At 44.6% G+C, this 15,954-nt stretch overlaps 1 protein-coding gene across 16 annotated transcripts in view; it reads left to right on the top strand.

Annotated features, from left to right (window-relative positions):
- The first annotated feature begins 2,024 nt into the window (after positions 1-2,024).
- The window catches only part of MCTP1 (multiple C2 and transmembrane domain containing 1), a 528,482-nt gene continuing 514,552 nt past the window's right edge, over positions 2,025-15,954 (top strand). For all 16 annotated transcript variants that reach the window (XM_049108211.1, XM_049108223.1, XM_049108215.1 and 13 more), the window contains exon 1: positions 2,025-2,918. In XM_049108211.1, the coding sequence (XP_048964168.1) occupies positions 2,313-2,918 (606 nt within the window). In that variant the 5' untranslated portion in view covers positions 2,025-2,312. The remainder of the gene's footprint in view (positions 2,919-15,954) is intronic.

Here is a 15,954-nt window from a genome sequence, read left to right on the forward strand (position 1 = left end):
TGGGACCCACCCCACCAGGACCTTCTACTGTCTTACCAAGTCTTTCACCTCCCTCCACTCTATATGCCCTTGGACATGCCTAACCAAGCTGCTTCCTGCCTTAGGGCCCTTGCACCTACTGTTCCTTCTGCCTGGAATTCTGTAATAGATCTTTCAATGACTACCTGTCTCATTAAGTTTCAACTCAAGTTTTAGTTTCTCAATAGACTTTTGGTTTAAGAAACAACAACCCAGACGCCTTTGTATGGGGTTGTCAGATTCAACAAATAAAAAATACAAAACACGCAGTGAAACTTGAATTTTGGGGCAGCCTGGGTGGCTCAGGGGTTTAGTAATGCCTTTAGCTCAGGGCCTGATCCTGGAGATCTGGGATCGAGTCCCACGTCTAGCTCCCTGCATGAAGCCTACTTCTCTTTCTGCCTGTGCCGCTGCCTCTCTGTCTCGATGTCTATCATGAATAAATAAATAAAATCTTAAAAAAAGAAATATTAAATAAATAAAAATAAACTTGAATTTCAGATAAGCAACAAATAATATTTTAGTATGCGTTGTACGATATTTGGGATGTACCTATACTAAAAAATTATCTGCAATTTAAATGTAACTGGATGTCCTGCAGTTTATCTGGCAACCCTACCTCTCTACCTCCACAGCCACTCTGTTATGGTGCCGTTTTATTTTTCTCCATGGGACTTTTCCTATTAGAAATTCTGTTTACAAAAAAATAAAATAAAATAAAATAAAATAAATAAAATAAAATAAATAAAATAAATAAATAAAATAAATGAAATGAAATGAAATGAAATGAAATTCTGTTTACTGGGGATCCCTGGGTGGCTCAGGGGTTTAGCGCCTTGCCTTCCGCCCAGGGCGTGATCCTGGAGCCCCGGGATCGATTCCCGTCCGGCTCCGTGCATGGAGCCTGCTTCTCCCTCTGTGTCTCTGCCTCTCTCTTTCTATCATAAATTAAAAGAAAGAAAGAAAGAAATTCTGTTTACTGTTGGACCCTCATTGAAGAAGGGCTCCATGAGAGCAGGGGGGCCCTGTCTGCCTTGTTCACAGCTTCATCCTCAGAGCCTATCATATTGCCTGGCACATAGTAGGTGCTCAAGAAATATTTTTAAATAATTGTTATAAAGGAAAAAAAAGACTAAAAAATTAGGATGGTAAGACCTCCTAACGTAGGGCATACTGCTAGCTGGGAGATTGGAATCAGACAGCATGGTGCCAAGACTCAGGAACTCTTCTGTTTTCCATCCTTAATGGGGTGGAGGGTAGTGGAGGAGGGTGGAGAAGGGGTATCACCTGCTTTTCAAGAAGCTCACTTAGTAGAAGCAAAAGACCTTTCCATCAGTAGATTTAGGGAGAAGCAAGGTCTGAACGAGCTGAACAAACCCAACTGCCTTTCAGCGAAGCAAACGGAGTAAACGCAGGCGAAAGAAAACAAGATTCCCTGCGCGTGGCGCGGCGTGAGGGGCAGTGGGCGTCCTGCTCGCCGCCGTGCGCCGTGGACCCCCCGCACCTCTAGGGCGGGCCAGGTCCCGGGGCAGCCTCCGGGACCCCGTAGACCCGGACACAGAGGAGACCGCCCCAGCCCGTGCCAAGAAAGAGCAAAAGGAGGGCGGAGGGGATGAAGTCAGGACCGGAGAGCTCCAGGTCTCCGCGCGGCCGGGCGGGAGCAGCCGTGGGGGGCGCCGGGCTGCGGGCAGGCTCGCGGGTCGCTGTGGGCGTCCTGAGCCCCGCGGGACCCACGAGGGCCACGTGGGGGGCTGCGGGCAGCTCCCGGGGCGCAGCCGGCCCCCGCCCCCACCCCCGCGAGCCGGAGCCGGAGCCGGGTCCCGGGCGCTCCCGCGGGGCTGCAGGTCGCGCTGGTCTCAGTGCCGTGCGCCTGCCGCCGGGGGTGCGCGCGCCCCGCTGACGCCCCGCTGACGCCCCGCCGCCAGGTGCTGCCCCGAGGGCGCGGGGTGCGGTCCCGGGCGCCGCTGGCCGCGCACGCTCGGGCGCCGGGAGCTTCTGCAGCCAGAGGGAGCCGGGGCGCGGCCTGGGGGGCCCCGGGGGCCTGGAGCTGCGGGGCGCGGAGCTCCAAACTTTGCGGACCCCCCCTCCCCGGCAGGTGCGGGAGGAAGAAGCGGCGCGGGAGCCCGGCCAGCGCCCCCCTCGCGGTCCTGAAGCCGCCGGGCGCTCCCGGCTTCTGCTGCTGCGCCCGCCGCCGCCGCGGGGCCCGGGGAGGAGGTGCAGCCGGAGAGCGCGGAGGCGGCGGCGGAGGAGGCGGAGGAGGAGGCGGCGTGGAGAGGGGGAGCCGGGGGCGCAGGATGGAGCCCCGGGAGGCCGCCGCGTCCTCCTCCTTCCAGGCCCGGCTTTGGAAGAACCTGCAGCTGGGGGTGGGCAAGGGCAAGGGCGGCGGGGGCGCGCGCGCGGGGGGCCCCGAGCGCCGCACTGCGGACACCCCGTCGCCGTCCCCGCCACCCCCGGGGGGCGGCAGGTGGAGCGGCTTCAAGAAGCGCAAGCAGGTGCTGGACCGCGTCTTCTCCTCCTCGCAGCCCAACCTGTGCTGCTCGTCGCCGGAGCCCCTGGAGCCCGGCGGGGGCGGCCGAGGCGAGCGCGGGGCCACCCTGCGCCGCCGGATCCGCGAGCATTTGCTGCCCGCGGGCAAGGGGCCGGGCGCGGACTCGGCTCCCTCCTCGTCCTCCGCCTCGTCCTCCCTGTCCTCCTCGCCCCAGCCGCCCGCGAGGGGGGCCCGCGCCCCAGATGAGGGCGCACGGCGTCGGGGCCCCGAGGCGCACTTGTGCCATCAGAAGAGCTCGTCCCTGCCGGGCACTGCCTGCCTGGAGCAGCTGCTGCAGCCGCCGCCGCCGCCGCCGCCCCCCGCGGAGCCCGCCCGCAGCCCCGAGACGCGCGAGGAGCCGGGCAGCAGCCAGGTGAGGCACAGGTGCGCGGGCCACGCCCCCGGCCTCGGGGAGACGCCTCCCCGGGGAGGCGCGGGGCAGCGGGGGTGCCACCGGGAAATCAGGTCGTGGCAAGGACCCCTCCCGGGCCTGCTGGGGGGTGGTGGTTTACAGTTCTGACTTGCGCCCCGACCGTACTTTTGGTAGAAATCACACCTCCGGCCGGAGGCCATTGGGGGCAGCTTTAGGAGCCGCCGGTGAAGACGACAGGTAGGAGCCAGGAAGGAGAGGGCTAACGCCAGACATCAGATGGGCACTTTCGGGGGGAGGTCCCCTGGAAGGACTGTGTTAGCGAAGTCTCTCGCCTTCTCCAAAGAAAGATCGAGCAACTTAGAAAAGAAAATTTGCAACCACGGTTGCAGGTGCGGAGGGGCCACCTTTGGAAACCAGTGGCTTGCGGGAAGGAACGGTGGTGCGGAGAGGTGGATTATTGGAGACGGTGAGGTCCGTGTTTGGGGGAAACCCTAAGAGCCAAAGGCTGCTCGTGCTGCCGCGCGCCCTTCCTAGAAGTCCCGGGGCGCGAGTAGATCGCGGCCCAACAGGTGCACGGCGGGAGCGTGTGGGCTGAGGTAGACCAGCTGCCCGGCCTCCCCTGAGCGTCAGCAGTCCTCGGAAGCAGTTGCGTGTTAAGTCTGTTCTCTAGGCATCGTGTTGCCTCGTTGGTCAGGCAGGAGTTAAGTTTGGTCCCATTAAGAGTCAAGTGAAAATGAACGATTCTTAAGGCGTTCCCCTGAGCAGCTGCTTTTTATTCCCTGGGTTTTGCAGAGGCGATGCGCCCCTTTTGTTAAGACCTGCAAATTGTGTACCTGCTAGCAAGGCATTTTGAAAGTTTCCGTCTCGGTGGCCTGAAGAACTTTTTTTCTTCCAGTACGTCTTGGTTTATTTAAATTCTCATTATTCTGACTCTGATTAATTATTCTTGAACTCATTTAAAGGTTAATCTTTTTAAGTAGGTTAAAAGCCGGGCTCCAGAAAACCTAAGGCCGCGTTTCAGACAGCGTGATGCAGGAATAGATGGGCCATCAGTTGAAAGTTCTTATGGTTTATTAGCTGCTTAGTATAGTTTCAGAAAGCAAGCTGGGATACAGGTGGATAACCTGCTGTTACTAATGTTCTAGAAAAAGTTTTTAATTATTCTGGGAAGAGTAAGTAGAGAGCCCTGACAAAGAGTCTAAATAGCTCTACTTTCCCTTTTATCTTGAAAGATAATTGAATAGAACTCGTGTGTCTGGTTTCAAAACTAGAGTAAAAAGTGGTCTTAAAAGGATGTTTTAAATTCAGTATAGATGAATGCTGTATATTTTAGAAGAATTTACTTTTGAGTGTGCACGTAATCCCGAGGCATAAGAACTTTAGAGTTGGGGTACTCTTTGCAGTGGTTTTTATTCACTTTTATGAACAAAAGTAATGCAACAACAAATAACTGAATTATTTTGAAGGTAGAGAGATTATTTGATTCACTAAATTACTTTGCAGGCCATTGAACCAAGATTCTGAAAGCAAAAGCGGACAATTCTTTTTATATATATAAATTTATTTTTATTGGTGTTCAACTTGCCAACATATGGAATAACACCCAGTGCTCGTCCCATCAAGTGCCCCCCTCAGTGCCCGTCACCCAGTCACCCCCACCCCCCGCCTACCTCTCCTTCCACCACCCCTAGTTCGTTTCCCAGAGTTAGGAGTCTCTCATGTTCTGTCTCCCTTTCTGATATTTCCCACTCATTTTTTCTCCTTTCCCCTTTATTCCCTTTCACTATTTTTAATATTCCCCAAATGAATGAGACCCTATAATGTTTGTCCTTCTCCGATAAAAGCAGACAGTTCTGAATTAATCTTTATATTAGTTTTTACCAGTTTTCTGACACTCAGTTTTTTTTTTAAATATTGCTATGTAATTATGAATTTTGTACACCAAAGACCTAAGCCTGTTTTGGAGAGCATACTAAACTAGCATTGTGTGTGCCCTCACGGTATGCTGGGCACTTTATAGCCTTACTGGATCTGATCCTCCCAGCAGCCCTACATGATGGAAGTTCTTGTTGCCATTTTATGGATTAGGAAACTGACATTCAAAGACATTAAATAACCTTTCTAGGGTCACATGGTTAATAAATGATGGAGGTTCTGTGCTAAAATTCTCCTGAATCTTTTTTACATTACTATAACTGCCTTTGACCACTTTTAGAGCTTATTTTGTTTCCAAGATGACTTCAGTCCTGTGACTAATGCTTGCAAGTTTACGTACATTCGGAGGGTTTTCCCCACTCCCTGGAATCAGTTCTGTGATGTATTAGCTATATTAAGTTGTTCTTTTCTCTGTGATACATTATTTCATCTTTTATTACATCACATTACAAGTGACATTATTGAGGATACCTTCTATCTTCTAAGGAAGCTTTCGTTATAAGGAGCCGGCATCTCAAGGAAGATAAAAAGAGTAACAAAGCTAAAATGCGTTTCAAAGAATAGATGAAAGGTGGGGTGTGGGCAGAACAGTAGCCCTGAGGGGCTAGTTTAAGGCCACACCCAGTCCCAGGAAGGGGCACCTTTGTTGCTTCCCTACACCTGCAGCTCCTGGAGTCCGTTCCTTGAGAAGTAGACAGCTTTTTCTGTTAGAAGCCACAGATCTGGCTTTCAGCAGCATTGTCTCACCAATGCAGAAGCAGGATTTCTAAGTCCTTTCACGGACCCTCTGCCCAAATCTGAGAGTCAGGCTGGCTTACCTTGTGATGAGGAAGAGAAAGAAATCGAATTGGGCGCTGCAAGTAGAAGAGGACCCCCTTCTGAGGACGGTGTCCAGGAGTAGGTTGAGCTGTGCAGCACCCTGCAAGCTTCCTGCCTGGCTCCGAGATCTTTCCTTGCTCTCCCAGCCCCTGGCCTCAGAACACACTTGGGCTGGGGAAGGGAGTGCCTAGCGTAGGCAGATTCCTGTGTTGTTCAACAACAGATAGGGGCACATGAAAGGAAAGGTAATAAAAGCATTGAAAACATCTTCAGATTGCCTAGATAAAAAGAACTTTCTTTCAAAGAAGAAAGAAAATTCATTGCAAAAATAACCCAAATGTCTCAATTTTTCGCTGCTTGATCCTGGCATTAGCCATGTTCTCCAACACCTCCCTACCTCTCCACTTCCCCCTCCAGCTCAGCATGAGGCCACAACAACATATGTGCATAAACTCTGACTCTGGGTGGAGGTGTTAAGCAAAAGCAAAAGCAAAAGCAAGAAAATAAAAAAAAAATAAAAAATAAAAACTACATCAGTTTGAACTGATGGGGGAAAGAGATTTGGAAATCACTGATGTACAATGATTAAAACTGAGCAAACCTCCCAGGCCCTTACCAGCCCTCTTGCTACTCTGTGTTCTTTAGCCAAATACACCTTTGGGAAGACACTTTTGTACATGTTGGGGCATGTACGTTATTTAAAATGTTCTGCTTTGAGAAAAAGAAAAAAAAAAAAACATTTCTTCCCACTGATTCTAGTTCACGTGCTTGGCCATATTGTCATACCAGATGCATTTCATTTTCTGCAACACAGTTGGGAAAGATGCTTTCTCAATTTGTGTGCATATCAAAAATATGCCAATTTTATGTATTCTGTCTTGATGAGTTACTAAAATTATATTTTGCTAGAATCAGGAAGCCAGTATTTTAAGATAAAGAGTGAAGAATGAATATGTCACAGTTTTTTAGGGCTTTAACAAAAGCATGAAGTTTATGAATGCTAAACTTTTATTGTTTTTTTCTTTTAAATTCATTTTGTTAAAATTGCTTCTGTAGAGAAGCAAAAAAGTTTTTGTCAAAAAAGTGGCTATTCAGGGTATGATAGAAATGTTTCAAAACATAGTAAGAAGAATATTCATTCATTGGGAAAAAATTCCTAAAATACATCTGTAAGCTCCCACAAAAAGTATAAAAAGATTTTCTAAGATTAAGTCTATACATGAAGTGTATCTTGGCTCATTAACTATCTGACCTTTTAGAGAAAGCATATATTTTTAAAAATGATTTAAAAGTGTGATTTGGGTTAATTTTTGCTATTTTCCAGGTGTCTCTAATATTACTTCATAGACTGTAACTTAATCTTGGGGAAGACACAAATGTGAAGAAACGTAATTCCTAATGTAAATGACTTAAAATCACCAAAAAACCAGTACTCCCCAAAACAAGCCCTAAAAGCAATGTTAATAGCTTTTTCAAAGTGAGAGAGAAAGGATGAGATCTTAGGAACTTTGGAACAGGTCATGAAGTTTGATGTGTGATAGCTTTCCAAAAAAATCACTGGAGCATCAATTTATTGCAGAGAAAGAGAATAAACAGTGACAGGTTTACTTTGGAGTGAAATTATTTTCCTATGACTTTTATGTTCTATGCTGCGGATCTGGAAGATCCGACTACAGCTATGAATCTTGTATATATGGAAATATTATCAAGTAAATATTACGTGAGCTCAGTAAACACTAGTAATTGCTAATGTTTTATAGTATAACAGTATATTGAAGTTTTGCCACTGCCACCATTACAAATAAGTGGGTAGCTGAAAAAAATTAATGGGGAAATTTGTTGGTCCTTCTCATTTAAGATGTAAATTCCTTTACTTGCATTGGTGGCAAAAGTAGCCTCAAGTTAACTGAGACAGTACTGGTGACATCACAATTTCACAAAGTAATGAAAAAATCTTATACTACCTTTGGCAAGTATTTGCACATTGTCCTGGAAAAGCAAAAATAAATTCTTAGATAAAATAGGATTAATAGACTCATAAAGATCATAGGACAAGCACTCTCCCTTTTTTCTTTTGCTCTGTCATTTGGAAATAAGGGATGATTTCACAAAATTAAAGGTTAGTAATGTATTTTTTGTAACTCAGAAATATGTAGTGTGGTTTCTTGACTCATGATTATCAAAATGTCAACTCAAGAGTGACGAAAAGTAAATAGTATGTCTAGGTAATACTGTAAGCATTGACAAAATCTGCATATTCAGAAGTTTGGGTCATGTACTTTTTATTAATTATAGCTAATTGCAGTGCATAGTCGTATGCTTTAGATAAGCAGAAATTTTTTGAAATCTGACTTTTTTTTTTTTTTTTTTTTTTTTTACTGGAAAACTTACTAAACATTAGGCATTTCCTTGCCTCAATCAGCCAAGAATCTTAATTAAAACCTTTTCTTGGTAACTGAGGGTTACTGTTTGAATATTGACTTTTTTGTTTGTTTAATGTGAATGAGGTAAATATTCTAGTTGTACTAGAACTTGCTTTAGATAACTTGTTTGTTTTTTCATAAAATTATGGTATGAAGCATATGTATTTAGGACAAATTTATCTTTCTATATAGTTAATTATTGAAACGTGTGAGGTACCCTTTGTGTCATTTTTTCTGCTGCCAAATCTCTATTGTTTTTGTTTGTGATTTTGAATTTGTTGGAATCATTGACAATCGTGCGTCTATTTCCCCTGCATGATTAACTTTATGTGACACTTGCTTTTTTTTTTTTTTTTTTTGTCACTGTCGACCATTTCTTCTAACTTACAGTGCTTTTTATAGGTCAGATATGGAAAGTGATTACTATCCCTCAACAATCGAAGATTTTATGCAAATGGTTTCCCCCTCCAATGTTACCAGTTTCTTACATTAGAATTTTTTTTCAGCAGGTTATCAGGCCATGATTTTCCTCATGTCTCCAAATATGTGTATTTAACATTAATTTGAATGCAAACAATGCAAAAAACCTGTATTTTCAATATAAGAGATTTAAAAGTCATGCACACTGCCTTCTTGAGAGAACGATATTCCTGTGAAGTCTCTTTAGATATCTTATACCAGCTTTATTTCTCATTGTCTCATCCTTTTAGGGAAAACTACAACACATGATAGACAAATGGACCCTCTGAATGCGTTGGGATCAATGCGCCCTCCTAATCCCATAGGTTTTATTCAGTGAGGCCCCATCAATATGAGCAACTCACCCTATCTTAAGCCTGAGCTACTTTCACCAGCACTGCTAGAGTAGGATTTGGCAAGCCTTAGTATGATCGACCTGTCTAATCAGCATTGTAGAGGGAAGACTACTCAATAAGTGGTTGCTGAGTGAATGAAGGGATGAATGGATGGGCTAGAGCTATTCAGAAGAAGTTCTGGAAAAGTTTCAAAAGCACTTTTAGTTACATAATGATGTTCCTGCCTTCTTGCTTCCAAGTCCTTTTAAGTCTGGCAGATGTATATGACCTTCTCCTCTTCCCTAGCCAGTGGCTTGGCTTTTCTCAGCTTGTACTTTAATTCTTGTTCATGTCTGTGGGTGTGAAGGGAGGACATGACACCGACTCCCTGGCCACCATATTGTATTCTCATGGAGGATGGAGGAGTGATTTCTACTTCTCAGGTCTCTGGCTCAGGGATGCATTTCTGGGTGCCAGTCTCTGACCCTGGGTATCCTGTTTTTTGCACCCACATCTCCTTTTCTGACCTCTGATGTTACAACCCCATATCTGGATTTCTAACACCTTGCTGTCATAGTCTCACTCATTTATGATCTCTAAGTATTGATCTCTGCTTGGATCTTATCTCAAGATAATTTTCTGTCTGCATCACTGCCACTTCTCCTCAAACCCATCCCCTTGAGCAAGATCAAAATCCCAGTCTCGAGCAAGAATCCTGTCCTCAGTAGCCTGGTCCATTCTGTGGCCTCTTGAATGTCAAGTGTGTGAATTGTGGTTCAGACATTTGGTCGGTTGCCTTGCACAATGACTACATGTTTATGAAACACTAAAGCCTCCCTCCAGAAAATCTGCATTGCCAGTTAATTGCATTTGCCTATAAAAGGTGTTTTTATACCTGCAGGTTTGGACAGTCGTAGCTTATGTTTTTGGGGAACACTCTTCATTATCTCTGTGATCCTGCATTCTTCCTTCTGAATTTGAAGTCCTCACAGTGCCTCCTCTCTAACATCACCCTTTTCCTCGGTCCTGCCTGCTTTCTTCTTTACCCTTAATTTTCTCTCCCTCTCTCTACTTGTAAGATGGTTTTTGTAGTGAATCATTAAGCATCTGGAACTGTGCTGCCTCAGATGGAGCCACTAGCCACACATGGCTCTTGAATGTTAGATATATGGCAGATTCCAACTGAGTTGTGCTCCAAGTGTAAGATGCACACTGGATTGTGAAGGCTTAGCACAGAGAAAAGAAGGTAAAATATCTCATTAATTTTTATGGTGCTTATACATTGAAATAATATTTTGGATGTGTTGCATTAAATAGAATATATTATTAAAGTTAATTTTACTTGTTCCTTTCCTATTTTTTAAAGGTATGGCTATCAGAATATTTAAAATGATGTATGTTGGTCACATTTTGATGTCTAGTGGGCAGCACTGATCTAGAACAGGGATTCAAACTTCGTTGCACACAGGGGCCATCAGAGAAAAGAAAATGAGCTTAGAGGGCTTGATGGGCCCGTGGTGAACCAGCGAGCCCTTGCCTGATTTAAGGGGGGGCTGCTTTTCAGCTCCAACTGGTTATTGTCAGATAGCGAAAGAAGCGTTGCTGCCAGAGTTCTTGGATTCTTTAATCCATGCCAAAAGTCTGGATTTTCATGTGAGATCTCCAGGCTCTTGAATTTTGGGCAATTATTTGAAAAAATATTTTAAGTTGTAGTCCAAATACAATCTATTTCTGGACTGAATGCAGCTATCAGAGCTCATGTCCAATTTGTCCTGTCCTCTCCCTGTGCCAGGCCCATGTTATCTGGGACATAGTAGATGTCAATACATTTTACAAAATAACGGAATCAGGAGTGGTGGCACGGAAGCCAGGATACAGAGGGCAGAGGGAGGTGTGGAAAGAGATGCTGAGGATGGGGAAAGAAGCCAATTGGTTTGGCTCTTTAGGGGATGAAAGAAAGTAGTAGTAGGTAGTAGGAGAGTGAGAACAATGTCAGGATAGGATGTTTGGAAGAGCTGGGTTTTTTTTAATGAGTATCACCTGTGTGGGTTGAAAAGGAGGAGCCATTAGAGAGGGAGAGGTTGACATTTAAGGAGAACAGAAGGATAAATGAAGGGGGGAGGTACCAAGGGGCATGGGTCCGAGTGGGCCCCGAAGCCTAGGGAGAGTGGTAGCTTCAGCCAGAAGAAAGGTTCCTCTTCCATTGCAAATGGAAGGAGACACTGTGGGCCCAGATGCAGGTAAGCAGTAGGCTTAGGGTCAACAGTGGAAGAGTGTGCCCACCTGGTGGCCTCTGCCTGCCTTGTTTTGGAGTGTGGTTAGGATTTGCCCACGGGGGTGGGGGCACAGTACTGCCACAGATAAGTGTGCTGTGTACTCAGAACCCGGGAGTCAGGAGTGGGTTCTGGGAAGTAGAGGTGAAGCCGAAGCTGTGCCCAGACTGTGCAGCTGAGCAGTGCATCCGGCCCAGCGATTGGGAGCCTGGAGGCAGCTGGGCCGGGGAGACTGAGTCTAGTGAGGAGCGGAGGGGAGTCCTTGGCAGCAGGGGCACAGGATCCCAGTGGGAGCCTGCAGCTAGACAGAGACCTGACCCTGGGGATGGGAAGACAGAAAGATTTGAAAGGCCAGGGGTTTGGCCAAACCTTCAGGGAAAGGAAGAGTGGAAGGAAGTTAATTGCACCATATTTTTCCCCTTTGCTTATGTCTGTGGTTTTTCTTGGTTTTGTTTAAAAAAAAATGCTTTTATTGAAGAGTCTTTTTCTTGGGAAGGGAGAGGGAAGGTTGAGGTTGGAATTTGCATTTATGGTTGAGGGTGCCGGGCTCCTGAGTGCCAGATTGTCACCTGTTTACCGGAATAGCTCATATTCTTTAGTTATTTTGAATTTTTCCTGAATAAGATAGTTTTCCTTTTCTCTGCAGCATGAGGCACTGAAAGTGGAGTAAAAGAAAGGGCAAAACATGTTTGTTAAAGAAAATCAGGGAAACCAGGGAAACCTCCCACATGACTCTCTTTCGTGGATTCATATGGACCTGATGTCAGAGAGGTTAAGTATTGGGAGGAATAGTTAGGACAGAAAGTTTTAGAATCCTTGGGCTCTGTTGGAAATTTTCATTCTTGGGGCGTTGTGCTGCAAAAATATTAAGATATGCTTTCTTTCTCAGGAAAGATTGACCTGTGTATGGCGAATGACCAATTTCTGAAAATTGCAAATAGGTATTTTCTCAAAATAGAAAGCATATTCTATGTAGGCCCTTAAGCTGTTTTTGACTCCTGTTCTTTTATTGAAGTATAAAGTAGCTTTTCATAACAGAAAAATTCAGCGTTTCTATAGTTGCTTTTAAATAGTATTTTCACCACACCAAATTAGAAGTCTGAGTGTTTTCCTAAAATATCTTTTGAGATTGGAATAGATTTTGGAGAGAAGCTCTCTGTCACTACAGAGCCGTCGCCAAGCCTCATGCTCCCCCGAGGTGGGAAACCCTGAATCAGCATTGGCCGTGCTGTCTCCTGAGAGACATGGGCTTAGAATCGGGGTGGACTGCACCTTCCCCTTCCCTTTTTTTTTTTTTTTTTCCTTCCCTCTGCTTTTAAAGAGCAGCTGGAGCTGAGGGGTCAGGGTGAGGTTCAGCTGTGATTGTGACCTGGCCTTGCATACATGCCAATTCAATTCAACAGTTCCAAGAAACCATTTACCTAACCATTTTGGTTGTCACCCCTCAACTCCCTCAACCCTCCTCTGCTCCCATGGGCTCCCTAGGCAGCCTTTGTGTCCTCTAGACCCAGCTGGGGCCCTTATGACTCTCTGGCCAGCCCTGTGGGGACCAGCTGAGTAGGACGGGGGGCCAAGCAGAGATGGAGGGAAGCCTGCAGTGTCCACTCTCCCAGGTCCCCTGGCCTCTGCCTCTTTTCAAGGAAGGTGAAGCTTTGTAAAATGATCTTATATTTATTCCTTTCTGCCTGACACTTTCACTTTCTCTGACTTGAACTGTTTTTTCTCCCTGGGCATATGCCAGAGCATGAAGAAGAACTGCATGGAACTTGCTGTGGGGGATTTCTGTGTATTTTGGATTATCAACCGTGCTTAGTCTGTTGACCTCTCACGGGACTCTCCGGGTGGTGTATTATATGAGTTTTGGCTCTTCATTCTCTGCCCTGCTGCTCCCTGCCATTCAGCTATTTTAACTTCTTTTTCTTTCTGGGAACATGGGCAGGGAAAATAAAAAAGGAAAGTCAGGTGCTTTTTTTTTATTAGAAGCTTTTAGAATTATTTTTTTCATGGTGCAGTTTAAATAACTAGCTCCTGTGATATTTTGACAGTTTGTGTTGCTTTGACGTATGCTGTGCGCGTGCACACACACACACACACACACATAATTGTGCCTTCACCAGGTGTGTTTTATACATATTCTTTCACACACATACTATTTTCTCCCTGGGGTCAAAGATGACCACAACAAGACCAATATTCTTCTACTTCTGTATTAATTTAATTTTATTTTAAGTAGGCTCCATGTCCAACAAGGGACTTGAGCTGATGACCCTGAGATTAGGAGTCACATACTCTACCGAATGAGCCAGCCAGGCACCCCAATATTTTTTCACTTCTAAAATGTAATGTGATAGTACTAAATTTCAGTGATAACTTCATGTTTACAACTGGTTTAAGTCTATGTGGTCTGAGCAGTTGTGTAATGTTGTATAAAAAAAACAGCTCGGCCCCAGGGAGAGAAGAAAAAACCAATCAGCAGACAGTTTTCATGGTTTACTCTGGGGTGTGCTCTGCAAAGGGAATGAGTAATGACGATTTTTATTTTGAATTTAAACTAATGTATAAGGAAGGCCTTTTCTTCAGCCAAATGGTTCTTTCATAAGTAGCCATCTTATTTACAGCCACCACTGTAAAAGGGAAAAGAATTATGCCCTAATCTTCTGAAACCTAGAAGTCACAATAACCAATATCTATCATTAGTATTTTCAAGCGTGTCCTGGCTTTGCCCTCACAAAGAGATCCTTCCCTTTAAAAATAGGGAAGTGTTTTGGTGAGCTCTTTTTTTTTTTTTTTTGGATATAGTTCATGTTTTAATTAGAGAGAAAGTAATAGCTTGAGGATTGTAAAGATATATTCTCATCTGAGGATACTCTTGGTACTCACAAGGAAGCTCATTTTGTGAAATTGCCTCAAAAGTTGAGTCAGAGAATCACTGAGTTAGGCCTTTGCTTTGTTGGCTGCTTAAAGAATGTTCTGTTTTCTATTCGTGTTATTACTAATCCTCACTGACTGTTTTTGAAAATATGTTCTTATACCACTTTGTTACTTTATTCATGTCCTTAATTATATCTGGATAGCATCCTGAGTGATCTATTTATTTGTGCCCATTTCGTATTTTAAATTCTATTTTTTTTCTTCTAGGAATATAAATCTAATGTGAGTTTTAAGCAGCTACACAAATTTTGTTTGCATTTGGTGCTAGAAATTTGTTGTGCAAACTAATTTTGCTTAAGTGCCCATGAACTTCTTTATAGTGATAGGGCTTGGCTCTACTACCCTGCATTTGGATTGACTTTTGTAAAATCGCAGTACATGTTCCATCTTCTGAAGTTAGATTACGTGAGGTAGGGACATGCTGATTGTTGTCCTCTGGGCTGGGCTCTCTTTGCAGTTGTGTCCTCTCACCTCCGATGTATGGCCCACCAACATGCCAGGCCTCTCACCTTGGGTCCATTTTATTTTTAAAGATTTTATTTATTTATTTGAGAGAGAGAGAGAGAGAGACAGAGACAGAGACAGAAATAGACCATGAGCAAGATGGGAGGGGACAGAGGGAGAGGGAGAAGCAGACTCCCTGCTGAGCAGGGAGCCTGATGTCAGGGCTCATCCCAGGACCCTGAAATCATGACCTGAGCCAAAGGCAGCTGCATAACTGACTAAGCTACCCAAGCATCCACCCCCCACCCCCCACCCTGAGCCATTTTAAAATAACACGTTATACCTGCTATTACTAATCACTAACCCTTCGCAGTATTTATTATGCATTGGCACTATTCTAGATGCTTTATATCTATTAGCTCATTCATTTACTACATTACTTTCTGACATAGGTTCATCGTCTTTTGCATTTTCCAGATAAGGAAACTGAGTTGTAGGAGTTTAAGGGACTGGTCCAGAGTCCCATATCAGTATAATTTGGATCCTACAAAGGAAGGCTGTCTGAAGTAGGTTGTGCCCTAGGAGCCTGGCCTAGGGAAATGGAACTCCAGGTGGAAGTTTGGAATGAGAATTTAAAGCCTTTTCTTTTTCCCCACCCCAGTATTAACATTACACCTCTTCTCTCATTTACTTCCCATCTTTTTTATCTGGAGGTTATGGCATAACAAGTAAATTTAATAAAGACAGACTTAATGTTACAGATTTTGGTATTAGGTGTAATCGTAGCTCTCCTGCTTACTTCTTACTGGCAATAAGTCCTCTTAGCTCTCTTTGGCTGCTAGATAAAGATATTGCTAGTAACTTTTATTTTTTTATTATTTTTTGAAAGATTTTGTTTATTTAAAAAAAATAAAGATTTTGTTTATTTTTTTTCACGAGAGACACACACAGAGAGAGGCAGAGATATAGGCCGAGGGAGAAGCAGGCTCCCTGCAAGGAGCCTGGTATGGGACTTGATCCCAGGACTCCAGGATCACGACCTGAGCCGAAGGCAGATGCTCATCCACTGAGTGATCCAGGCATCACTGCTAGCAACTTTTAAATGTCAGTCTTACTTAAAAAAATTCTTCCTTATCACGTACCCTGCTGGATCATCATCGCTGTTTCTATTATTGATATTGTCATTAGGAACATTTTGTAAGTTATGAGACCCTTGTAATTATATATTATCTAGATATTACAGCCTTGCCTGGCTTCTGTCATGAATACCATCTTGTTCTATGAAAAGCATGGTAATAGGAAAAGATATGAAATGAAATAGATGTATTTGCTAAGCAGTCACCACATAGTATCTCAAATAATCATTATAGATGATGTGCGTTATCCCACTCAAAAGCTCACAGCAGTTTTAACAGAT

Source organism: Canis lupus, chromosome 3 (assembly GCF_003254725.2).
Source record: "Canis lupus dingo isolate Sandy chromosome 3, ASM325472v2, whole genome shotgun sequence".
Taxonomy (NCBI): domain Eukaryota; kingdom Metazoa; phylum Chordata; class Mammalia; order Carnivora; family Canidae; genus Canis; species Canis lupus.